Genomic DNA, 26,608 nt, shown 5'->3' on the forward strand with positions numbered 1-26,608 from the left:
AAGCGGCAAGATTTAAAATGCACCGTTCCCCGTGAACAGATGCTGCTAAAGACGGGAGCGAACAAGGGACTACTCTTGAGGAGCCTGCTGGCTGAGGCAGTCCTGCCAGATCCCACCCCCCACTCCCACACTCCTAAATCCAATCCTATCGTATCGATTAAGAAAATCAATTTGGTCTAAGTCACAAGCACAGAGGGAGATGCTGAAATGCTGCTATATATTTTGAAGTCACAAGTGGAAACAGATTCTGATCAACCCGACGAGCACACCCTGGTTTAATGCATGAGAAATATGCCTTCTCTTAATCAAGAAAACGAGGAAAAGGCCTCACATAATAGAAGCGTAAATCCTTCACCAGTAAGAAAATACTGTAATTGTCCGCTTACAAAAATGTTTCTACCTTCTGTAAATCTTGTCAAGTATGGATGAGGAAACAGGATTTTAATTTAAAAAAAAACATTCAGCAAGATGCTGTAATCAACATTTCTGCTGGGCATGCATGCTTTGTGTTCCATTATCAGCCATTTTGAACTAGAAGGCTGAAATTATGGCAGAATGAAAAAATGTTGTAATGGAATTCTATTGAAATCCAAACATAATAGTGAAACCCAATTAAACTTTATGTACTATAGTGTGCCAGCACATTTTAAAGATGTCCAACTACTGAAGAGCATGGATGGATTACTGAACGGGCCCAAAGGGTCAGGGGGCCTCAGCCCCAGAGCCCCGTTTTAAGTGTCTGTTCATATTTATTGTTGGAAAGTCACTCAAATGATGGGCGACTACAAAAATGAGAACCACAAAACGACTTCACAGTGATAAACAGTGATGGCAAAAAAATGCAGTATGCTACAGTATATAAGGAGCTCCACTGCAAATATATTAACTGCCCAAGCCTTTGTGACAAATAAAATTACTGAACAGTATAAACATTGTTTCATACTGAATCAAACAAATAATTATTACATATTGTGATTGGCAAGCGAGCCCAGTCCTGGGAAAAGCACACGGCACGCTCTAATGCGCACCCCGAATGACTGGCACACAAAGAGGGCCAGTGAAGAGACAGAAAGGGACGGTAAAAAGTTTATGGAATTTTTGACAGTCCACCGGCCCGCCAATGCAGCGGGATTTCTCCCGGTGCTCCCGATGGTTAGTCCAACTATGACAGATGGATCTGTTGTAAATGTGTTTGTGAGAGAGAGAGAGAGAGAGAGAGAGAGAGAGAGAGACAGAGAGAGAGAGAGAGAGAGAGAGAGAGAAAGAGAAGGGCAAGCAGAGGCTCAGCGAATCAATGCACTGCGCACAGCTCTACGATGAAATAAGATTTTACCCCTTTGAAATAGTAGGAAAAAAAATAGAAAATCAGTAAGTGGCGGTCAATGGTGATATCGTAGCAGGCCACCACAAAGGGTAAGAGAAACGCTGCTATGGTTGAAGGTGCCAACTTTTGACAATTGGTGCGATAGAGGCTATGTGCAAATCTGCAGCTGATATTTGCAGATACAGCAGCCTGTGAACAACGAAGCTATCTTCATCTCTCTTTGCTGGCCAATTAGTGGTCAGATCAGGAGGTCCCAATGGTTTAGGGAGGCGTAAATACTAACCGTCATTTCCATTCATTTGTATGCGGCTGCAGGTGCACTACCTTATTATGTATTCAAGCCCAAACCTGCCTCCCAAACAGGCCATAAATTAACTTCTTTTAGAGCTTCGGTCTCAGAGAAGCATTGCATCTTTGTTTGAATCCTCTTCACTGGTCTAAAGTTCACAGGGAAAAAAAAAAAAAAAAAAAAAAAACTCAGTACAAAGGAAAGCCATCAATATTGTAGCAAAAAACTTGGTGTCATACTGTAAAATGCACATAGACAAATGTAGCGGATTTTACAGAGTAGTAAAGAGGTTGATTTACTGTGGCTCCGTCAGGCTTTGTCAGTTTGATAGCTTTTGGATACCTTTTAACACCACCAACAGGGTCATAAGAGTGGCTTGGATTGCTTTAAATGCTAAGTTGACATTTTTGGGTTCATATCTGCACTCCAGCTGAGAAAGTATCCTTTGCACTCTTAGGCATTCATTTTCCTACCGCCAATTCTCTCTTGGTGGAGCTGGGGTTAACAATGTTACACAACAAACATACAGGTATAACGTCTGAGAATATCAGAGAGACCGATTCGATCACTGTACTGTTCACTGGTCAGACACACTGCTGCAGCCCTTATCTGTAAGAAACCTTCCTATTCCTAGAATGTGTATTCCTAGAATGAATACACATCGGCATCTGCACAAGCTAGTTAATGCTATGCACTCACATCCCCTTGCCATGCAGCTTTCGTATCTCTGCCTGCAGAACTTGTTAAGCGTTGAAATGCTCCTGCTAAGTGTTTTGACCCCCTTAGGAACAACTGAACTAAGTGTCAAATTAAGGGCAGAGGGGTAGCTAGCAGATAATTAAAACTGCAGTCTGAAACATAAGATTTTAAGAGCGCACCATCACTGGTCACGGCAATGTATACACTTGAGTCTGACAATGTACCTGCCTTGCAGGTCTTTATTAAAACTGAATGCACAAATTACAGTGATGTGTTAGTGGAATTAAAAACACAGTGGAAGGTTAGAATATTCTCTTCTATGAATACAACAGTAAAAAAAAAACTGATTTCATGATCAAGCAATGATCTTATCTCCCACTTCCACACAATGTAACATCCTTGCCTAAATGCACACATGTATTCCCATTCATTGTCAGGACTACAAGTCACTGAGACAGACAAAGTGATATATTTCCATGACCTCACCCTATCCTCAGACCACAGACTCACTGGAGTGGTATAAAATCCCCGGCAAATCCGTTAGTGATTTAAAGAGGCTCATCAATACCCCACACAGCTTTGCTCTCTCATCCTAACCACTTTTTTTTTTTTTTGGTTGTAAACCAGCCACAGAGAAAGGGCCAGGAATTAATTTGATAATCCCCATCATCGTGCTGGTAAATAATAGGTGTACTCTGGAATCAAAGGTGGGGAACCAAATGGGAGATGAACGGACAGTGTTGATTGTTCTTGTATTCTCTTGTAGTCTTGTAAATATTTCATACATAGCCATGAATTACTCACACCATGTATTTCAAACTTCTGACATTATTGCTGCAGCACAATACTTCTTTTTAATCACAGATATCAGAGTGCATTTGTAGTTTCTGTTTTATAGATATGAAAACCCCCTTTTATGCTCCAATGTTAGATGAGGGGCTGTGATAAAGGCACAAAAAACTTTTGATGCCAAACACACAGATCCTTCCACAGAAAAGATGTGCTCAAACCTGTGGAACTTATATATTCAAAGGTTTTAATATGAACTGTATTTCTAGGAAAACATGCTTATCTTAAAATGCACTTTTCAGCATGTTATCTACTGTTTTCTTTGAAGGTTACACTTAAAATGCTTAAAATCCATCAAGCACCAGCCGAAGTCTACATCTCAACTGTAAGCCCATTTCCTGCAATTCAGTGTTCAGGGGGTTGTGAAAGCTTGTGTCAAAACCTTTGTGTCCAGGGTCTTTATGAGACAGGACAGCTAAAGTGTTGAGAGGCACAGACCTTGAGGACCTTTCCTCGGCCATGTGCTTTCTTTTTCATTTTCGGCTTTTGCTTTTCTTCTTTTGTGACATGCCTGCCAGAGAAAGGGCCCCAGCGTACCAACCTGTCTCACTTCTAACAGCATGATAACTGCAGTCTTTGGGACCTTAGAAAAACCAAGGGCCTCACTGCAGCAGTGGGTGAGATTTGGCCTAGAGAAATGTGAACACAGCACACTAGGTGGCCTGCCTTATCTGTTTTGACACAGGTTTAAAAAGACAAAAATTACTAATAAATATATGGAGTATTTAAATTAGTATGTGTTTAGCCACCAGGGCTAACCTGTATGAGGATTACTCTAGATTTAGCGCCACCTATTATTTAAAAATCACAGGGGAAAAATCAGCTAACAAATATAAAGCATCATCTCCCTTCTCTGAAGAGGGAGAGCTTCTGTGATGCTTAACATGTCAGCATCCAGCCGCGGGGATAAACAATCATTCAACTGCAAAATAAGTTTTAAAATCCATCATTCTGACAGCCTGTATAAGAATTCTGTGGCGTCGTCTTCTGTAGTGTCCTTATTTTCTCACTTGTCAAAGATTTCATGCAGTGCTGCCAATGAGAAGTCAGAAAAACCATCTAATCTCATAAGAATTAAGAGTTAGGTCATGTGCGAGGAGATTTAACATCCATTTTTCCATTTCCTTTTGTGGGAATGCTGGAAACTTTGGGCTTAAGTTAACAAAACTGACCCACACACAGCTCTGTTTCTAATGTGGAAAATGAGTAACTATGAAGACTGTAAACATTGTAAGAGTGATACTGCAGCTTGTAGTCTGATAGTGTAATATTTTACAGAATGAGGTGATGGCAAATTGTAATGACTTCTCCAATGCCACACAGTGCATCTGCATTTCTAGTGGCTGAACATCAATCATCTAGTCTTTAAAATGTCTGAAAATATTATTTTTAGCCATTTCAATCTCCCAGAGCCTAATGTAGTGTCGTCAAATGTCTTGTTTTGTCTGATCAGCCGTCAAAAACTTAAAAAATATTCAATTCAGTATCATAAATGGCAAGAAAAGCAAAGCAAAAATTCACATTTTAGAGATTGAGGAATATAAATTTGAGGTATTTTGCTTAAATAGTTGCCAACTCCTGTCTGACTAATCGATTAATCAACTAATCGGCTCATCTCTACAGGAAACACAGGCCATCAAACTGGCTTCAATTGAAGTGAATTAGTTAGAAATTAGTAAGAGCTTCCAAGTATGAAAGAGGATACTGAGCGATAGCCATGGAGATCACCCTACTACAATCTAACTGTAATTGCTGACTGTCCAAAAAAAGGGTTGGAGTTTTAATAACACGTTTTCTTCTCCCCACCACTACTGCACAATTTTTCTGACTTTGATAAACAGAAACACTGATAAATAATTTCCCTCATTAGTGTGTAATGTGAATGGGTGGCAGGAAGAGCTCGAAAAGTAGATCTTGACCAGTCCACAGCCTTTGATCCCAAGAGAGATGGCTGTACATTCAGTGCAATAAAATGTGACTCTAACATCTGAAAAAGTATGTGCAGTACATGACCTTGAGCATTACAATCTGTTGTACGGTGGCATACCAAATCACTACAGACAAAGCAGTTAGATGAAAAAATAAAAATGTATTCATTCACTCAGTCTTTCTGCTCTACTAGGCTCAAGCAGTACAGTATTTGTAGCTTCTAGCACGGGTTTTGAGTTGCTTAGACAAGCAGAGGAGTAAAATTTACAGCATTAGGACAGCGCAGGTCTCAGTAAAAGAAATATCTGCAAATGCAATGCATCAAAAAAAAAAAAAAAAATCTGATTCCAGTTTATCACAACTGCCTTAAATCTGAGCAACACAGCACAGAAGATGTAGACAACAGACAAGAAGAGAGTGTGTGTGACTGACAGATGATTTTTACAAATGCTGCACTCTGAAGAAGGTTATCCATACTGATACACCAGTAAAACCCCTCACTGTACATAATCTGAGCCATGAAGCTTTACCCCACATAACCTAACCTAATGAAGAAAACTGGATTCCCCCTGGCTTGCAATTGTGTCCAAAAAGGCAAAAATCAAATCAAACCGATGGGACTGCCAATGGAAAGAAATGCATTGGCTGAAAAAACTGCACTTCATCGAGTGGGTGAAAAAAAAGGGGGACATCACAGAGAGTGGTATTACTTCTGAAGAATAATACAAATGACCCAACAAAGAAAAAGCATGCTTTCCAACAAGGGCACTAAATTAACCCATATTAGTGTAATACAATACAACATGAAGAAATGCTTTATGTGCCAGCACAAAGTGTGTTGGACTTACACTGGTTTAAAAAAAAAAAAAAAAAAAACCGCACAAAAGCCTCTTATGAATCCAGTATTTTTACCACTTATCACCATCTCACTGCATTTATTCAGCCAAGATAACCAGTTCCATCAATATGTAGTGCAGCGGCTCATATTCAGCACACTATCTTCCTGTAATGGACTGAGATAACAACAGCGTCAAGAAAGGCAGGAGAACAATTATTTTATTTTCATACAGAGCTGTCCCATCAGGTATCACATCAGATGCTAAGTTCAACCGCTGTTATATTAAATATAACCTAGATTATATTCCGCAAGGAGCAGCTTTTATCTGAATCAAAATGGATGAGACAAGCTGAAAACAAAGTGCAGGTTGACATAACCGTTTAGTCAGAAAGCATCAAATGTCCCCTTGAGTTTCCCCTGGAGGAAGAAGTCAAGGTTTGCACTGTTGGTGGAGGAAACCGTGTGTGTGTGTGTGTGTGTGTGTGTGTGTGTGTGTGGTTGTCATCTGCTTGAGGGCACTTGTACCAATGCAGATTATGTGACAGATGGTACTGCAGTCCTGGACATAACGAATGTAATTGTCAGATAAGGATAGGACAGCAACAGCAATGCTGATGATATTTAGAAATGTGGGCAAAAAAACAACATCATGGGAGTTAGTCACACTACTGAAACACAAGAAGCCAAAAAGTCTGGCTGAAAAAAAAAAGCTACTCATGGAAGATCACCAGCAAAGCCACAGCTGTTATATTACTCAGAATAAGATTCGACAAAGATCGCACCATGTTTGAAACAACAGAATTAGGAATGAAAGGCATCATTGTGCACTGACGAGAAAACTTCAGATCTGATTCAAAGTGATAGCCTTAGTTACCTTTTCCACTTTGATTCTCATGTTGAAAGACAGTGTGCTGTCCTCACATCAAAGCATTCAGTACAGTGGCCCCTCAACCCTGCACTTCTCTCAGACACAGGACAGCATGTCTTCCTCAGCATATGCAACTGCTCTCTATCCCATCTTTTTCCTCTGTGTATTAAATAATGATTTTTTTGTTGTGCAGTATTTATGATTTTGCTTTTCAGTAGATATTCTGCAAAAAGCCAACAGTGGCATCTCGGAAAAAGGTAAATGAATCAACTAACTGAAAGGGGACATTCAGTCAAATATATATGAAAATTAGAGCCAATAACTTCAATATTTATTTGTTTTACACACACTCAACCCCTCACGAAAGCGCACATGTTCACGCCACTGCATCTATCCACTGTGGTACAATTTAAATGACAAACTACAACACAAAGAAAACAGGCCTGCGTTGGTACATTTCTTGATTGAAGTACCTGTGAAAGACACGCAAATCGTGCTTCACACTGACTTGGCGTAATCACAGACAAATAAGGGCTATATATTCAATTTATATGGCATGGTAGGGGAAAACTGAATAAGCAGGACTTTAAAATGCTTTAACTTAATTCACAGGTATGAATCCAATCAGCAACTTCTCTGCAAGCCCATTGTTAGACCAGTAAACATTGTTTTAAGCACCATGTGAGTGGTTAAAAAAAAAAAAAAAAAAAAAAAGACCTTTCGTTACTCAACAATCTAACTCGTTTCTAAATGAACGGATTAATTAGCAACAGGAAACTGCAATTTTCATATTGGCTATCAATATGTTGCGCCTTGATCAGCGCCAATTACACCTGAACGCGTCGATAGCCCAGTTAAAGTAATTAAGAGTGGAGCGCACGCCAGGACAGACATTTCAAAGCACATCAACGCTGCTGCAGGGCTTCATTCATGGGCATTAATATCGCCCTGAGCTGAATCTGCAGATAATTGTGGACGTGCGCACAAACAGAGGGGACAAATGCATTTAGTCGAGGAACATGAGACTTACCGCGGATTTAGAAATTACTGGTGAAAAGGAGGAAATAGCTCACGTCCTTCCAATTCAAAGTGTTTGCGACCATTTCTCTCCGCGTCTCTGGTGTCTTTCAGCCGTTGGGTACCGTCCTTACGCACTGTGTGTGTGGAATGGACTTGATGAAAGGGTCGAGGAGAGAGAACAACGAATCCAAATAGTTGTCTCCTGTCGCTCCGTTCAATATCCTCGTAAAATCGCCTCTGTTGAATCTGCTGTGCGTCCAGAATCCGAGTCCTGGTAACGTCGTGGGAGAAACAGCAGGTTCCTCGCGTTGTATCCACGGTACTGTCCCTTACATCCCTTTATGGCACAAGGCGTCCTTCTGTGCGGGGGCTACATCACGTCCCATAAAGCTGAAAGGCGAAACGCCAGCAGCCTTCACTAGTCACGCACACCAACACACACAAAAAAAAGAGTATCCAGAAGAATTTAAAAGGGGGGGAAATCTTGTGAGAAAAGCTCCGCGGGGGGGGAAAGAATCTAAGTTGTTTGGGTCCAAAAACTGAGCTCTCTGCGACTATGACAAACCAATTGTGCGCACTGGCTAGGAGTAATTCTGTATGGAGACCGAGGGTTTGGAGAGCCAGTGAAAGGTGAGAGGAAAAACTCGGATGTGGATTGCCGCTCTCACCGTATACTCGGGCTCCACCTAGCAGCAAACACTAGATAACATGCTACAAACCAAAGCCCCTCTACCCAACAGTATATCTTGCCTTAGGCTGGCACGGAGACCTATGTTATATTACATTCTGTCTGTGCGCCTGTGACTGCAATATTTATGTGAAATCCACTGACTCTCTCTTAAAAGATTCAATGTTTCTCGAAAATACAACAGGTATAAGAAGTGTCCATCAATAGTTCAATCAGGGGAATGTGGACTGAGGATTATAGTTGAGTAAAAATGCCAAACACTGTTATAGGTGTGGCAGATAAAATGCCATGCATCCTTAAGTAGAAATGTTTGCAAAAATGTAATGTGAGTTAATTAATTCATAAACTGCATTCTCTAGAGGGAATATTTTTCTTTTCTTTCTTTTTTTTTGTATTTGTTTTTTTTTTTCTTCACAGTTTTTTCTTCAAAGACGAGTTAATGGTCCCTTTTCTTGCTGGAAGCCAATTATTCATACAGATCTGTTTGCTGGAGGCTGCTGAAGCTCCTTCTTAGAATCCCACCCCATCTAGTGTAATTCCAGCTGTTTCTTTGACCACGTTTCCAGCTGGGAATGGCCTGAAACATGCCTGAAAAATGGATTCACAAAATTGTAGCCAAGTATGGCAGATAAATCTTCAGATACTGTGTCACTGGAGGAAAATTTAAGGATCAAAAATCACTAAACTCTTTGATCTGTTTCACGATGACCTTTGAACGCTGCACCAGCAGCAGCGCACTTACAGTTGGAGCCAGCCAGCATCCAACCTCTCCATCATCCTATAGCCAATTCATCACTTTAATAATCCTAATTACAATCAAACAATAACAAGTAATCAATCCCTCACTCAGTGCTCCGCTAATGAGCCCATGCCAGCACTAACCTGGTGAAGCACACATTTGCACTTGTTTCCTGTCTGAGAAACACCTTGAACTCCTGAACGCCCCGATGAAAAATAACTGGCTGCCTGCGTTTGAAAAGATGCAGCATTATCTCTCCCTGGCACTGCCTTCCATGCACCCACGATGCAAATGGATTTCTCCAGGTAGAGCACTGACCAAAGCTGCCTGCCATTACACTTGCAAAAACCAGGTAGCTTCAAAGCGATGCCTTAAGTGCCATGCAATATACTGCTTCCATCTTTCCTACATAAAATATACAAGAACTACACAATAAGAGTCTCAGTCTCCACATTAGCAGTAACATGAATACTACACCACTACTGGAGATGCAGATGCCTCCAGACTAATAGAATACTAGTCAGAGTTGAATCAGTTCCGTTTTATCTTTTGAATAACACACTCTTCATGATTAAAGTATAAACAGCTTTGCACGTCCTCCACTGAAATGGAAAAGCATTTCAAAAACATGGAAATGAAGGCAAGTTAGACCCTACTATATCTAGTTTTGTTGCAGAAAAAGACAGAAAATCATGAAAGTACTAGGAAACGTCCCTGAACTGCATGAATATCTCATTTTCCTTTTGAACAGGAAGGTGAACTATAACTCCAAATCAGTATATAATTATGAATCAAAAAGCAATGGTATTTCAATTCAGTGCATGTCAGTATTAGGCAGTCTTATTGAAAGTTCTAAAGCAAAGAAAAAAGCTCTAATCAGACAACAGTTTTAGCTCCCCAAATGACTAACTGTGAGAAATCAGACCTGTCAGATTTTTATGCTAATAAAACAGACCCATCAGCGACATTAAAAAAAATACTTTTTACTCTTTTATTGCCAGTCTCTGGTTTACAGCAAATGGATCAGTACAAGGATTTGTTCCTCACTTCATGCTGGAAGAGATTTATTCACACTAATTCTAAACTAACTGTCCTCAAGACAGAGATAACATTTCTGCTGTCAGATAAAAACCTTTCATTTCCCAAAAAGTCTCCTTCCAGGAATTTCAAAACGATAAATAGCTAAATTAGTTTGGGTTCAGTTTTTGAGGTGAAATGTTTTTACTAAATCAAATTCAACACCCACACATGCACGTTCATCATGATACAAACATCTTCTGAAAGATTCAGAAAGAGAAAACAAAACAGATGGCCTGAGACTTATTTCATTAGCATAACGTAAAACAGGGAATAGAGCAATAAAATGTTTTCCATAAGTTGGACCCTGGCCTGATTTATACCTTTAAAGCCACTATAATCAATATCTTTATATTTAGCCCCGACCACATGATTACATGTATGTGAGGACTTTTGTATTTCTAGGTGCTGTAGAAGAAACAAAATCCACTAAGCAGCAGCATATTGCAGCTTTACATACTGTGTATTTGTAAGATAAATTAGACTGCATTTGGTTTCACAAACTTAGTGTTTCCCTTTTAATAGAGGAAACCAAGACGAAAGAATTTTACTATTTATACAACAGGCTGAAAATATTCTGCTCTTTTTTGTTTATTTTTGTAATTGTATTCAAGTATGCCACAAGCCAAACACTATGAAATGTTAATGGATAAAAAATATGCAGAAGGAAAGTGGGGTGGGGTGGTGGGGGTATGTAACAAACATAGTTTCCAAGCCAAGTTATTTGTACAACAACAAGCTCATTTCAATGTAGATTTCCTTGTAAACACCAACATTTCAGTTCTATGGCAACATGTATAATTGTGTGTGTAACATGCTAATGCAAAATTTCCAGCTGCCAACAATGGATTTACTAAATACAGCGAGTTAAGCACCTGAGACACAGACATAATTGAACACCATAAAGTGATGAACGGCACTATAAAACCTCTGTACAGCTACTCACCGTGCTGTTGTAAGAAACTCTTGCCAAATATAAAGCTGTTCAGGAAAATTAAGGCTTGTGGGGGGACAGTTGTTGTGCAAAGTGAATCCAATAACAGAGAAGCCATTCTCCCTGTTTATCCATGCTAGCAAGCCTAGGAATTATCATCTCCACAGTGCTGACACTTACATATGCAGTGGTGCTTAAAGCGCTCAGACAACTAGACTTCAGCTGTTCGTGGGGAAATGTGTGGATGTGCTCTTGGTTTAGGAAAGAGGGCTACAGAACAAAGTTTAATGATGTTAGGACTAAAAGTACATTCATAAGAAGATCTGCAAAGAGTGAAATACTAGTTTATCAAATAGGTTACATGGTCCACACAAGAATGTGCAACTGAACCAAGACACTATGCTCAAACAACACATCCTGATCTGGCAACCCGGTATAAAGTCACTTTCGGTGTCAATCAAAACTGTTACAATCACTATTACAAAAATGGTTCATTCTGTTTTCTGATCTGCCACCACTATGATTATAGTTTGGTTCGGTTTAGGCACAGAAACAACTTAATTCAAGCGAGACAATGAAACTGTTGAAAGAAGAAATGACACTTGCTTCCTCTTACATGTTAAAAGACAAACTCTTATGCAATAAAAGCACCCTTGCTCAATTCACTACACTCCCTGCTTTTGCTGCTTCAGCCTTAATTGGTCCAGTATGACCAGTAGGTTTAACTAAATATTGCTGTGTGACTGATATTGCTGAGTCAGTTTGCCAGCTTTATGGCTCTATGACTCATGCCACTGTTACACTGTGTAAATGCCACTTGAGGCCACTCTGGCCCCTATTTTGCAAACGTTACTCAGACTTAGTTTAATGTTATCAAAGATCATTGTTTGGGTTAATAAACCACTTGGTTAAGGACTGAAAACAATCATACAATCATGTTTAAAAGCAGAAATACTTGATTAAGTTTAGGGAAAGACTGCATCAAGCTGATGGTGAAATGAAATCAGCATTTGCCAGAAGGAAACCCACAACAGCCTTCTTGTTATAGTCACACCTACATACTAATAAAGGTCAGGTTAACCTGAATACAATGAATGGAACACCACAACATTTGAGAGTAGGTTTTGGTGGTGTACAAGGTTGAATTTTAAATTATCATGGAAGAAGTGAGTTCTTCAGAGTAAAATCTGATACAATCTGTTAACATATACAACCTATTTTGCATCATTAAATCAATTTGCAGATGTTCCTTCATGTGTTGAAGCGCTGTCTGTATTTAACTTCAGAGTGTGCAGGTACATGGCTACCCACAGTCAGTGGGCATGACATGCCTGCCTACATTCAACATTACATCAGCTGCAATAAACTTCACTGAGCAACACCTACAGTTCTTTCACCCACTGCAGCCTTAATTCGTCTACAAAGGGAGTAGTCCAAATTTTTTGCAAGAAACTTTAGCAACAAAGGCAATTCAGTCCCCTACATAAGAGCAAAAAAAACAAAATGCACTAATGTTGTAGACTCTACTCTCAGTTCACCTACTACTAACTAAAATAGCTCAAAACTGGAATGGTTAATGTGGGTCTAACAAGTCCATATTGTCACGAGTTTACATGGTACAGTCCAACATGCTGGTCGTGATTGTTTGTATTTGTGTGTGTGTGCGGGTGTGTGGGAGTCCATGTGCATCTAGGGATTTTTTTTTTTTTTTGGAACAAGGTAGAAGTTTCTCTTTTAACTCCCATTCAAATTATGACTAAGACTTATTGGAGTCAGCCCTAATAGAAATGTATGAATAATTTAATCGAGCACAACAATTCCCCTATAAATCGGCTGCCATCCACTTTAGATTAATTTGTGGCCCGGCGAATGGGGGTATAATGATTTCGACACAAATTCAAAAAAATGAGTGTATAATTCAATGTACTGAAATTAAAAGCTCTCTCCTCTGCTGGATGAGCTGGAGCACATTTGTGTGTCTGGTGTGAGTGTGTGGGAGCAGGGCTAGATACACATTCCCAATGTCATATAGGCAAAGGTTGTGTGTGTCTTTGCGTGTGTGGTAAAATGAAAAGGGAAGGTATTTTAGGGTACTGAATTCACTAGTTGTTAGGAGTGTTTTAAAATTTCTAGTGCATTTATTAATTAGTGTTTTTAGCCTCTAAAGCTTTGCTACTACTGCCTATAAATTGTCTTAGTTGCTACCCCAACACATTCCTCATGATTTTGCTAATCCTAGTTCTAGTAATAGTCTCATATATACCCCCAGATTATCTTGGTGTTCCTTGAGATTTGGGTTTGACCTTTGCTGGGCTAAAACTTAAACATGACTAAAAAATCACTGCAGCAAATAAAAAGGAAAAAGAAAAAAAACACAGCAGTACCTATACAGAGACACCACAAAGGAAAAGACTGGAGCTTTGTGCTAAAAAGAGACTTCCTCAACCCACATTTCAGTGTTTCAGAACAGTTTCGACAAGTTGCACTCAGTTTTTTGCACATCATGCAAAATTTGCACACTTGTTAAAAAGTTTATTTTGAAAAGTTAAGTTTGTCTTAATGGCGCTACTACTGCTATTCATGTTATTTAAAGCTGTAGGTAAGTCTGGGAGAGAAGAGATCAAATCGACAGAAATTCAAATAGACACAAAGAATCATACACGTCCTTCCTCTTCCTCTCCCGTTTCAAAGTTCTCATTGGTGGGATGGATTTCCACACATTTTGCTTTGAAATGAAATCCCTGGAAAACAAAAGAAATGGAACTACTACTGTTTCTGTTTCTGACATATTATCCAGATTGTATTTGGCCAATACTTTTACATGTTGTATACTTTTCTTATGCAGGAATAAATATGACATTCCAGCTACAGAAACCAGCCTTTTAAAAGTCTGAAAATCGAGTGTAAGCCACTAACTTGGACACTGTTTGCTAACACATTTGCTATCAGCAATTATCTGCTAATACAAAAAAGCTGACAAAGTCTGCTATGTTTGCATCTCCATAAATGCATTCAAGTGCATATAATTCATTAAGTCTTCATCTTTCTGTTTAGACAACTCTCTGACACACTCGACAAAACCAGAATATTCCAAAATTAGTATTTATTACAATGTCCTCTTTGGTACATGACTGCATTATTTTATTGTGTCCTTATAAACTCTAAATACAGATGTCTATCTAGAATAGCTGGTTGCCTGACAGTATGTAGGTGGTCATATGTATCACTACATTGAAGATTAGTCAACAAGCAGACAGTTTTTGCAGAGATTCTTGACAAGATACACTATTTTCCACCCTGTCAGACATTGAGCATGACAGTCACTTCCTCAGTAGTTAAAAGCATTTCCACAAACAACACTACATTATTTATCATCACGACAGGCATCCATGACTATCTGTGATGCTCCCTCTTTAAAGTTTGGTGTGAAAACATTGGCAAAAAAAAGTTGAAACGAACCAGATGTAAAGTAGATCAGACACGAGTCACATTGCGGCACTGTAACTTTGGCTAAAAAAAAGTTTGGAAAATATTCAAATGCCTGTAGCCATAAGCCTTCTTATAATTACCAGAGAAATAATAATAACAAAATTCCTGGATACACGAGAGGCTCCATAGCATTGTCATCTTGTCAGTTCAGAGTTACAAAAACCCACAGTATAATTAAACACAAAAAAACGTACCACTTATTTCTACCACCGCGTAAAGGCATAATTAAAAAACTATTGATGGCAGCCTAAAAACATGCAATTACTAGGATTCAGATGGCAAACTGTATTAAAACCCAAGCTAACAATATTAAGAGCATTGAAAGAACACATCATCAGCTGAGCTCCCATTTATCATACTCTCTCTAGAGAAATATGTCACCGCACATATGCACTTACAAGCAGCTCATTAGCCATTTGAAGCACAAAGCTAGTTACATGAAAACTTGGGAGTAACAGTGTTCAAAAATAGCTCCAGGATAGTCTGGACAAATACTGGATGGAATGCCATAAAATTGGGTAAAGACTATAAGGTTCCCTTCAGGGTGATTTGCGATTTTTTTTTCATGTACTGCCATCATTAAGTTGAATTTTTAATTTGTCCAACACTTCTGTATGACCAAATACTCAAATGACTAATGACATTCTCATCACCCTCAGCCATACTTTGTGCTTAGTGCTAATTAGCAAATGATAGCATGCTGACACCCAAAACCAAGACGCTAGATTAACAGGAGATGCTGCCACCTCCAGCGAGCCACCATCGTTGTTTGCCTGAGCAATTTTAAAGCCCAATGAATATTTTTCATTGCAGCTGGATAGAAAAGTCTTTGCAGCCAGGATAAGTCTTCAAAACTGCAGAAAGTTTGTGTTGCAGTTCCTCTTTGAGATAAACAAATGCTCTGTCACTTGAATCTATTCATTAAATGCGAAATGGAAAGATGACGATTAAGCGAGAGACACAAACTGATGCAGTGACCAATACCTGCATTTAAAGTGGACATTTCTTTTATCATTAATTCATCAAATTTCCTTTTTTTCTCAACCTCATCAAATCCTCACTGCAGCTCACCTCACCTGCCATGACTCAGGGCACATTCAAAAGCCCTTGGGTTTGAGGGGCACTTAGAGAGCGACAAAATGAAACCAAGAACAGTCCACACTGTTGAATATTAGCTTTCAGGCCCTAATTTCAGCTGTCAGATATACTGAGGTCAGATATCGAGGCGACACGGGTCGGTTAACTGCTCTCAGAGCTCTTTCAAGTGATGCAGGTTGTAATTTCCTCTAAGTGTAATGTTACAGAAACTTGAAAATAAGATGGAGGCAATAAATTATCCATAATAAGCCATCATGCCAGGTTAGCTATCAAAGACCTATGGCAAGCCGTCGCACAGCTGCCAACTCTCACACAGTGACAGCAATTGATTCTAATCACATTCGCTCACACCGCACCTCCTATTTATCACACAGGCAAAGTCTGAAATGCAAAAATGCATCTGTGACACAAACTTTTTCTCACTTGTTTTCACTCATCATTCATTTCCTTCATTTGTGACTAATACATGACTCACAAGAGGGAAACAGTCTTGGTCTGGAGGAGAGTGTAAGTCTTTCATTGTATATAGGCGTATTTAACTTTTACATTTATTAGCTATATCAATTATTCAAATGTTATAGAAACTGTCTGATATTCTTGAAAACTGTACCTTCGCTATACCAGACTTTTACTTAGCAAACCCAGCTCTTATACTTATGAATTACACAAGACAGTCCTGCATCACTGCTAAATACCAGAGAAAACTGAAGGTTCCAGTCCAGTAGTTATCAAAGAATGTGTACAATTGATTTGATTTTTATGTCTGGATTGGCACGACATTTGGTGTGCACATTCATATCCCCAAGAGGCAGAAGCTGACTGATTGATTTTGATGACCCTATGCCCTCTCTTCTGGCGCAACCTTCCACATCAAATTTATTGTTACCAACAGTCAAAGTCAAAGTCTCAAAAATCTCCAAAAGTCTCCAAAAGCATCCGTTAGATTGGCATGGAATTTCATCTGCACATTCCCAAGAGGAACAGACCTATTGATTAGCTATGGCCCATTTGACCTTTTCCTCTACAGCACTATCAGGCCAAACTTTCAATTTTCAGTCTTCTGACCCCAAAGACCAACTGACACAAAGCTAGAACTCTCTCCTGGACCAGCATCAGATTAACCCTCTAATTTTCAAACTCTTGATTCTCCTAAACCTTTAGCTGTTCTTTATTGTTCTATGCCACTTGCTGCCACTGACCTCTCAGCTGCAGTTTGAAAGCAGTCTTGTAAATTACTGCAAAGTGCAATATGAATTGCAAAGATTGATTCAATAAAACCAGGACCTGCTACTACTTTGAATCTTTATTTCATTATTCTTTGGCTTGTCCTATTGTATAGAAAAATAAAATCTTGATGTCTGACTGCTTCTGTCAGCCTTTGTACATCTTTTGGGAGGTTATAATTTCCATGGCTATTTCAATGTTGATGGCTTTATTGGCACTAAATCAAGACTGGGTGACAATGCCAGCTTTCAGTCTGCCAATATGGTTCAGTCACTGAATTTGTGATTCCTTCAGGGCATTTCTTTAGTACACCATATGACTTCATAAACCTAGCTGGTATCCAATAAAGCGTGATATCTGAAAGTGAGTTCCTTGGAAGAAAATGTGTGTTTTTCAGGCAGTGATGTCATTTTTTTATAGCAGAGTTGGTTGTCATTTTATTGCTAAATCATTGTGACCTTGAATAATCACTCCCGTGATTAATGTCTACACTAAATTGCAATCAAGCAGTGTCAGCTAAGCTATGTGAACGTGACTGGCACAAGGTGTTGTATGTCAGCAATCTACAGTACCTTTGGACCGGCCACACTGCAGATGTTTCGACCTGTTAAACACAGCATTACTAATAACAGCATTAATATGTCTGCCTATTAATGTTTTTAGTTATACCTGGAGTCATGGAGAACATCGTAACTGGCCCTAGAACGACCATAGAGACAGTCAAACACTGGCATTTATCAACAGCAGAAGTGTGTATGCTTTACACAGCATGTACGATTTTACTTTGATATTTGCCTGCTTGCAACACCTTTAGAAGAATTGCATCTGGTCATTAAATAACTTTTCAACATAATATCTATTATTATATCCAGCTTCAGTTTGAACTAAACTGAATTTGTCCATTTAAAAGGGTTAAATGAAGTGAACAAATAAAATGAAGCCCTAGCACTAAGTATGAGCAAGTGAAGAAACAAAACTTCTGAAAAAAACAATGAAGATTTGAACCCAGTTACCACATATTTGGTGTCTCATGTTACTAAGCGGTCTCAAACAGTGACTACTGCTGAAGGCCTGTGATAGGCAGGTGCAAAAATACAAAATGCTGAAGCTGCCGAGCATTGAGCTGAGACATTTTTTTTTCTTCCTTTCTTGTCTTCTTGTCTTCTTCAGCATTTGGCTGAGTCAGACCTCCCACATAAAAGTGGCTTATTGTCAAAGTAAGAGGGGAGTTACAGGGTGGATAAGAGGGAGGTAGAAGTAAAGATATAAATGGTGAAGGGATTTAGTCAGTATCAGCTTCCTGAAAGCAGCTTTCTCCAGCTCTCCTCCTTGTTGAAATGACTTCTTAGTGAGTGACCCTGCTCCTTCCTGCTCTCTGAGGTCTTGATCCATGAAGGGAAAAAAAAAAAGTTTTGGAGTTGGCAGCATTGAGGTCCAAAGGCAGATGGTGACCAACAACTTGATAGCATTCACCTAACCAGAAACTACTTCAGATACAAAGCATTGTTTTTCCCCTCCTTGACAACGAAGGGAAAAACAATGCAAATATAATCAGAGTATTTCTATTTCAGTGTTGTTAGATGTGAGTCATGAGTTAACAGGCAACAGCTTCTATCCCAGTGGGCATTCACCACATTTCATTTCGAGTAACAGCTCATATCAAATTTGATAAGCATGGAGCATTGCTGACTGAAATGGAGTGCATAATCCTATAAACAGGACACAGACAGAGAATTCTAGTTTTATCAGCATGCTGCGTCCTTTTCCAAGGTGCTTCCTGGGCCTAGAAATACTTTACTTCCCACTTCCAATCAACATCACACCATATATCTTCTAGTATACTTTAATGTGTATTAACGAAATATGTTTAGCTTTTACTCGCGTGGGTGTCAGCATTAACTGATTGTTGTGTGTGGGTGTATTAATGATGACTTACTTGTACAGTATGTGCATCATGTGTGCATGGGGTTGACAGATGAACTAAATGTTTGATGCACTTGGCTTACCCGTGAACCGTGCAATCCTTGCAAGAGTCTTCCACATACCAGTGTGCCCCATTCACCACAAATGACTCGGCTCACAAATTGCTTATTACTGTAGTAACAAAAACAAACAACAATGACACACCGTTGAAATCTGAACTATAACGAAAGTTTGTGCCAATTCTGCCAAGAATGAATCCCCTGCAGCAATGTTTGTAAAAAGCCTACATTAAGAATTCAGGTCTGGTTTCCAATATAATGACAACATCGTAGCTCTTTCTTTATAGCATATTTTTCACGGCTCAGGATTTCGCTAAAGGGCAAATAAACAGTACACCACTGCACCTGTGATACTTATTGGACACTAAGGCCAGGTGTTTTTGAATGCCCCAACTCAACTGCCTTAGACAAATTATTTTAAAGCTCTGCCTCACAGACCATTATGTAAAGAAGATATCCTACTCAGCAACTTTACTGTGAATCACCTCTGTTGTTCACACTTAAAAAATAAAAAAAAGGTGTGAATGCTTTTCTAGTCTTGGCCAAAATTTTGAGTTATGGGCACAAAAACTGGATGTGTTGTACTTTAGTAAATGGACTTCCCTGGTGCTCATTTTTTTAAATGCAAGAACCTCAGATTGGGACAGAAACTTGCAGTAGCTTATCCTTGAAGCATTTTGATTTGTCTCTGATTTTTTATCAAGCAGACCTATGTCTGTTCTTGGGACTAATACAGATTCCACTCAGGTTCAAGGCTGGATTACCAGCTGCACAAAGTGGGAAACTGTCCTGGACCTCATAAATCCCAGGTTCACTGTGTGTCAGTATTTTATTAATTTTTTTTTAATTTTATTATTTGAATACTTGCAAATTTGTTGAGAGTTTACACCATTAAATATCATTTAATAATATCAATACCATATAATATCATTTTTAGATTTTGCAGAATTGTAGAGGAGCCCCTGTTAAATTCTAGTTCTAAAGCTTTCATCATTCTAGTTTATGTTGTGCTCACATTGTGCATTTTCATAAATAAAATAAGGCTACACTTTTAAAAAAAAAAATCACCGGGGTTGCTGGGGTCAGAGTACCATCGGACAGGAAGCTTTCCAGTATAAAAGTAGTAGTTATTTCCTGGGTCTAGTTTACAGAAAAATAGGCGAGACTAAGTTGCAATCTAGCCTGCTTCGTGGGTCCTTGAAAGCAACACGGGCTCAACAGCAAACTTCTGCTCCAAAACATGTAAGCTCGGCCATTCTACTGTTATTTTTCCTTATTGGTTTGACCTGGCCAGAGATGGTGGGGGCCCAGGCTTGACATCTCAGGCCTAGGTGTCGGCGCAGCCAGCAAGCGGCGCTTCAGTCCCAGCTCAACTCTCAGTGCCGCTATCGCCGATAATGTCCAGAGGATCGAGTTACACTACGCCCCATCTTTAAGCCCCAGTCAGTGCGCCGTTAGCCGCAGGACAACAGAGGATAGGCTGGGAAACTGGCCGCCGGGAAAGTAAAGGCTCCATAGTCATGTAAGTGATTATTTTCTGACAAGTTTTGCTCCAGTTAATATCCCTGAACATTTTGTAATTAAGTAATAACTTAAGGTTTTTCAAGAGTCGCCATTGTTCGCTACAATGTCGCTAATGAGAGGAAAATATTCTGAGGCGTCCGTTGTCGCGGTGGGTCACTCTGCAAGAAAAACGGGATTTAAATAGCTTTAAGAGTCTCTTTCCAGCTACAAAGTAATTACTGTGTACTGTAAATAGCCACCGTGGGCGCTTGTTTTGCCCCTAACCAGCGATACTATCTCTAACTTCTTTACCGTGTCTTTGTCGGAAGCCTGTTGCTTTCTTGCTCCATGCATGAGATGGGGAAGGAGGAGGAGGAGTTGAGAAAAGCGGATTGTCCCAAGTGCCTTGGCGACTATATTCAAAATACAGGGAAACCTGACTGGATTTATCTACAATACGCATACGTCTATTGTAGTAAATGCTTTATTAACAAGAAAGTATTCAGGGGGGACGTAGTTGACTCACATTGGCTATTACTTTGGAAAAGAAGCACACATTAAAATGATAACCAGTTGTTATTAGCTATTCGTGGTCGCGGCAAAGCTCTCTCTCTCTCTCACACGACTTGAACAGTGATTATTTTCGGAGGCAAACGCAACCTTACAGCGTTGTAAGTGTTTTGGGTTGAAGTTCACTTTATAACAGATGAGCTCCTTAGGCCTTCTGTGAATCATTACAAGGCACTGGATATGTGCAGCCTAAACAGTGAATCACTCCAACAGGAACCATTGACAACACGTAGCCAGTATATTACTCTGTACCTTATGTCCATGAATGCAACACCTACAAACTAATTAAAGCCCATGACCATTTTAAATTGCACGAATCTATATTTTTTATTTATGAGAAATTAAAACATTTCTATGGAATGCCAGTAGTCTGAATCAACCATTGGGATGGTCATATGGTTAATTAAATAAAGGTGTTTCAGTAGCACTAATAAAGTAGCAAAGATAATCAGTTATGCAGCACTGATATCTTTTGGTCCAGCAATTTATCAGTGCAGAAAATTCAGCACTGCTCAAAACTAAGTTAGATTTTACGCCAGGACATCAAAATAAACAAAAATAATTTACAGTTCTCAGACCGATAAAGTACACAGCTGCCACATACTGTTTTCAGGAAACTCATTAGCCGGTTTGAAAGTTACAAACATACAGCAGATGAGGCAAATGGAATGAGCATAAACAAACCAGTGCTGCGGTGATCCTGTTGCCACATGCACTGTAGCTATTCTGAGAGTCTGTATAGGGCTTTTAATTATCTTACCAATCTCCTTTAATCGTGTAATGTCTCCCTGAGTCATGCTATGCTTGTTACAAAGCCACTTCTAAAGTATGGTGTTCCTGGGATGGGAGTTGACAGCCATCACACCAGTTATAGCAGCATTAGTCAGATTTAAAGACATAACCACCTTCATTTGTTATCATATGAAGGCAGTTGATTTGATAACTCTTTATGACATTAGCTTTGTATACACAGTACATGAATAATTTCTTTGTATAGACCCTATGAAGTCATTTCTGATAGGAGTGCAACAGATATTCATATTCAGACATGTTATGCATTTTACAAAACTACTGCCAAAGTCACTGAATGAAGTCCCAAGAATTTAAATTGCCAGGTGTTAATCCATCAATAAGAGCATTAGTCAAACGTAAAGGAACGAACAACTGCTCAAACAGCCTGCTTGTAAAGAGACTCGGCACCACTGGGCCTGGACTCAGTAAATAACCTACAGTTCTACAGCACAATAGTTACCCTAATTTTTTTTTTTGATGAACAATTCTTAAGAGATAAATATGGGTCTGACGGAAGGGACATAAATCCATTTTCCCTTTCATGTTGGCCTTTTGAATAGACAGTGTTTAAGAAGTTGGGTTCAGAGGAAAATGAGTCTTTCCTGCTCTTATTTCCTGTTTGTACAGAGTTTGTAGTGGAAGTTAAAAAAAATGTGACCGAATATTCACCCTAATATCTGGTTCTCTGATTGTTAAGAAAAACATAACATATTATATTGTTCTTTACAGGCCTTGAAAAGGGGAAGAGTGTGAAATTGCTGTTAATGGAGAGAAATTACATTCACCTGGAGTTTTAAAAATGATTGAAACCATGGGTAAGTCATTATTTTGTATTGTTTCATGGCAGCCACATACACCTGATTGACTCACTCTGTTATTTATTATGGTTTTAAATAGATGTTTAGTAAATTATAAAAATGATTATGTTTTCCAATCAGGGTACACCTCCGACTTCCATTATATCTTTCAGAGGTTTCTTTCTCCTGCCTACGTCTGTCCCTAATTGATCTGAAACAGGCCCAGCTTTAGCATCTAGTGTTGTCACAATAACATAATTCTGACGCCAAGACCAATGCTCACTTTAATTTAGCTTCAAAACTACTATGATAAACAGACATAAACAGACTCTGAATGAAATACTGCCGCTGCACACTTACTGTGCCTTTATTTTTAATTTTTAAAATGAGCAGTTTTTGCAAAGGGGTTTGGTCTAGTCAGTTGGGTGTCTGTCTTTGCTGGCTTCTCATCCCACATTTGGCTCCTGTTGTGAGTTTTCTCAACCAGCGCAAGAGACCCTGGATTCGGTTCAAGGCTTGTGGACTGCCAGTGTTGCCATATCTGATAATGTTGCCATATATTTGATTGTTTGTTTGTTTTCGTTGAGATTTATTTGTCCAACTGTCAAGAATGCAGCCAAATTGGTGCTGCCAGCTTATTTCTTTAAAGCTGCAATCTGTGGTCACTCTCAAGACTGGCATGTCTGTCATGTACAGCCAGTTGTAATGGGCAGGTTGGGGCAATGGGGCATTATGCACCATTTGTGGCATAATGTGAACTGGGACTTAAATAATTTCAATTCATATTTTACCTCACTTTTGCAGAAACTGTATTTGAGTACAGAATTCAGTAATGCATCTGTAGAAAATTAAATTAGTCCAAAAATTTAAACAATTCAAATTTTGCCATTCTTATGCTTTCTACAAGACGGCCCTATCTTTTCGAACACACACAAATGCAAACATATACACATGCACGTCACACTCCGAGGGGGTTCCTCATTATGCACACTGAGGCGAGAGCAGTGAAAACTATATAGTCACCTTCACAGGTCCAGTGGCAAACCAAAAAAAAAAAAGTCTGGTGTGACTCAAGTGTCAGTGGCTTGTTTACAACCTTTGTTCAAACAACAAAGCATCTCAGTGCAAGAAATGCTTTGGACCTTGTGTACGCCCTATTAGGTGTTAGTCACAGTTGGTAAGCTTCGGAAATTGCTTGATTTTTGTCCAGATGACGTTGGCCTGGCCCAAACTCACTAACAAGCCTCTCTGGAGTTGCTCGATTGCGGGGCTTATGCAGGGTCCAGCAAGCAAACTGTGGCAGGCCTGGCTATTTTATCTTTTCCTCTTGATACCCAATCCTATGCTCCTGTGCAACCCACAATTGACCCTAAAGGCAAAAAAGGAAACATTGCTATTCTGGAAACAGTGTGTTGAAAATTGAGATTTCTTTTTTTTCCTTTTTTCTGCTGGTGCGAAACCTGATGCTACGTGATTTCGAAATAGAAAGTCTGCCGAGCACCAGTCAGCCTTGGCTAAACCTACATGCGTGGCTCTCTCCATCCTTCTTCTCTGCTTAATTTACACACTTAAGACATAAATAAAACGTATTTGCCAAATGGTTATGGAAAACTGCATTTTTTAATAAGTATATTATTGAAGGTACAATTAAATACGGGTATTTAAATGAGCAGATAAGGTCATTTCCACACACCCTTCCCTGTCTCCCTATCTCTGCCCTGTACTGATAAAGCTCCTGTCTCATCACCTCTCTCCACCTCTATCTCTACCACACCTCCTCCTCCCTGCATCCACTCCTTCACTCTGGCCTGTGCTGTCACTAAAATATTTGACGGCTTGCAGATACACAACGTGCCTTGCAGGCGGTAGAGCGTCTCCAGGCCAAACTGAAGGAGCGAGGGGAGGTGCCCACTGAGGAGAAGCTCAGCCTGCTCAAATCAGTGCTCCAGAGCCCCCTCTTCCACCAGATCCTGGCCTTGCAGAAGTCTGTCCAGCATCTCAGAGACCAGGTAAGCTCTACGAGTCTAGGTCCAGCTATCTGTGATATTGCAATAAACATGACTACAAGACTATTTCATCTATTAAAAGTTTTGATTTACATACAAAGAATGTAGTATCCATCATTGTAAGCTTAACTGCAAGGCTGTGAACAGTTCAAATGAGAATAATAATGCTGAATACAAGGGAGTGATGCTAGGCTCACGGGACACATGGAAGGTCATTAAGAGGTTACAAGGTTATGGTCATTTAACGCTCTGCATTATTAGTATATGAGTATAAACTGCTGCAATGCCAGATGGCAGCATCAAGCTTTGTTAGTACAGAAGTAATGTAAACAGAAGGAGTCGTGTTTGATGTGAAATAAGAGCTAATTTGTTTTTCATCATTATGTTGGATGAGGAGGGTTTGAGGCAGCAGGAGGGGCAATATAACTTATCACCATCACCATCACCATCACCACCATCATCATCATCATCATCATCATCCATTTGTTTATGTGTCCTGTATCTCTGTGCAATATTATGAATCAGAGACAAGACTGACTCCATTATTTATGTTGCTGTGGTACAATTTATAGGACTGAATTTTCTCTACTGCTGACCAATGTCTTCAGGCATGTAAGGCCTGTAGTTCAAAGACAGAACTGAGTGGCATTGTGGAACAGTCTGTTGTCAGTAGTTACATGACAACCACACCATCACATGAATTTGAAACTCCTGCATTATCTTTATCTTTGTATTTATCTATCTTTCCTGTTTCCTGGGTGACCTCACTGATTCTGTTTCTGGCTTGTGTCAAGACACACACCCCTCTCTCACCCACTCTTTTCAGTCCCCAGCCCCACTGGTGTTGCTGCTAAGGCCAAATTGCTGTCAGGGTTCACATGAGGCAGATATAATACGGATACATGAGCAGAGATAGTTGGTCTAAGTCAGGAACTCTTTTTCAAGCTGATTCTCTCCGTCGAGAATTGAACATTTGAGTGGAAGGAAAGAGCTCTTATGTCACAGTGGAAAGGGGCCAGGGTAAGCATTTGAGAAATAGAGACGAAAATATTTGAGCTATGCAGTGGGAGGCAGGGATGCTAGAGCTTTTTACCCCTTGTGGAATTTAGATTATAAAAGCCCTTCTGGCATTTTTGTGTTCTGGCGATTTAGCTTATTTCAAAAGAGGTGCATTCCTCTGTGTGTGTGTGTGTGTGCGTTTGTTTCACTGAGCAAAATTTATCAAGCAGCCATTCATCGTAAAGTCCCCTTCAGATCTTAAAATGGACCCATCCCACGTTGTAACAATAGTAAAGAGACATATTTCCGAACCTACAACAAATATATATGCCTCTGCCATGTTTTTTTTTATAGAGCTTCCAAACCTAGCTACACTTGTTTGGCCCCCTTGAGCAGAAACAATGTGGAGAGAGGGTGCATTTTGTGTTTTGTTGTGAGACGAGAGCCAGACATATAAACACACACACATACTGTGTGTCTTCTGGCTCTGCTAGTTAGGCCTTGCTCAGCCCACGTCGCTATGGCGACAAGGCCCCACTCTCCAATGAGAAAGAGGCCAGTGCCACTGTGTGAAGTGGGGCAGAAACAATTTCTTAAATGTGCAAGAACCAAACTGGAACTTTAATCCTCTTAGCAAGGCCCCAGCTAACAAAGCTCATGCATGAGGACAGCAACTTAGCAGCATGCTACGCTAACTTAGCCCGGCCCATAGGGCTTTGTTTGCACTATGCAGCACTAATGTATCCTGTCCAATAGAGTTTTGTTGCTGAGGACTAATTGGGTACTGTATTTAAAGAAGAAATGATTTTACTGTAAATGTATCCTGAGCTCTGAAAGTTGTACAGTCAACTTCCTCATGCAAATGCACAAGTTCACAAGGACAGCTTCTGCTTG

At 39.7% G+C, this 26,608-nt stretch overlaps 2 protein-coding genes across 4 annotated transcripts in view; one reads left to right on the top strand and one right to left on the bottom strand.

The window, feature by feature from the left end:
• LOC121176663 (adhesion G protein-coupled receptor L3-like) overlaps positions 1 to 26,608 on the bottom strand; it is a 210,133-nt gene that overhangs the window by 180,727 nt on the left and 2,798 nt on the right. The gene's annotated exons all lie outside the window — the stretch shown is intronic.
• Positions 20,489 to 26,608, top strand: part of LOC121176662 (multiple PDZ domain protein) — a 42,043-nt gene continuing 35,923 nt past the window's right edge. For all 3 annotated transcript variants that reach the window (XM_041030689.1, XM_041030690.1, XM_041030691.1), the window contains exons 1-3: positions 20,489 to 20,569; positions 22,642 to 22,727; positions 24,552 to 24,718. In XM_041030689.1, coding sequence (XP_040886623.1) covers positions 22,712 to 22,727; positions 24,552 to 24,718 — 183 coding nt within the window. In that variant the 5' untranslated portion in view covers positions 20,489 to 20,569; positions 22,642 to 22,711. The remainder of the gene's footprint in view (positions 20,570 to 22,641; positions 22,728 to 24,551; positions 24,719 to 26,608) is intronic.

The sequence above is a fragment of the Toxotes jaculatrix genome, chromosome 23 (assembly GCF_017976425.1).
Source record: "Toxotes jaculatrix isolate fToxJac2 chromosome 23, fToxJac2.pri, whole genome shotgun sequence".
Lineage (NCBI taxonomy): Eukaryota > Metazoa > Chordata > Actinopteri > Toxotidae > Toxotes > Toxotes jaculatrix.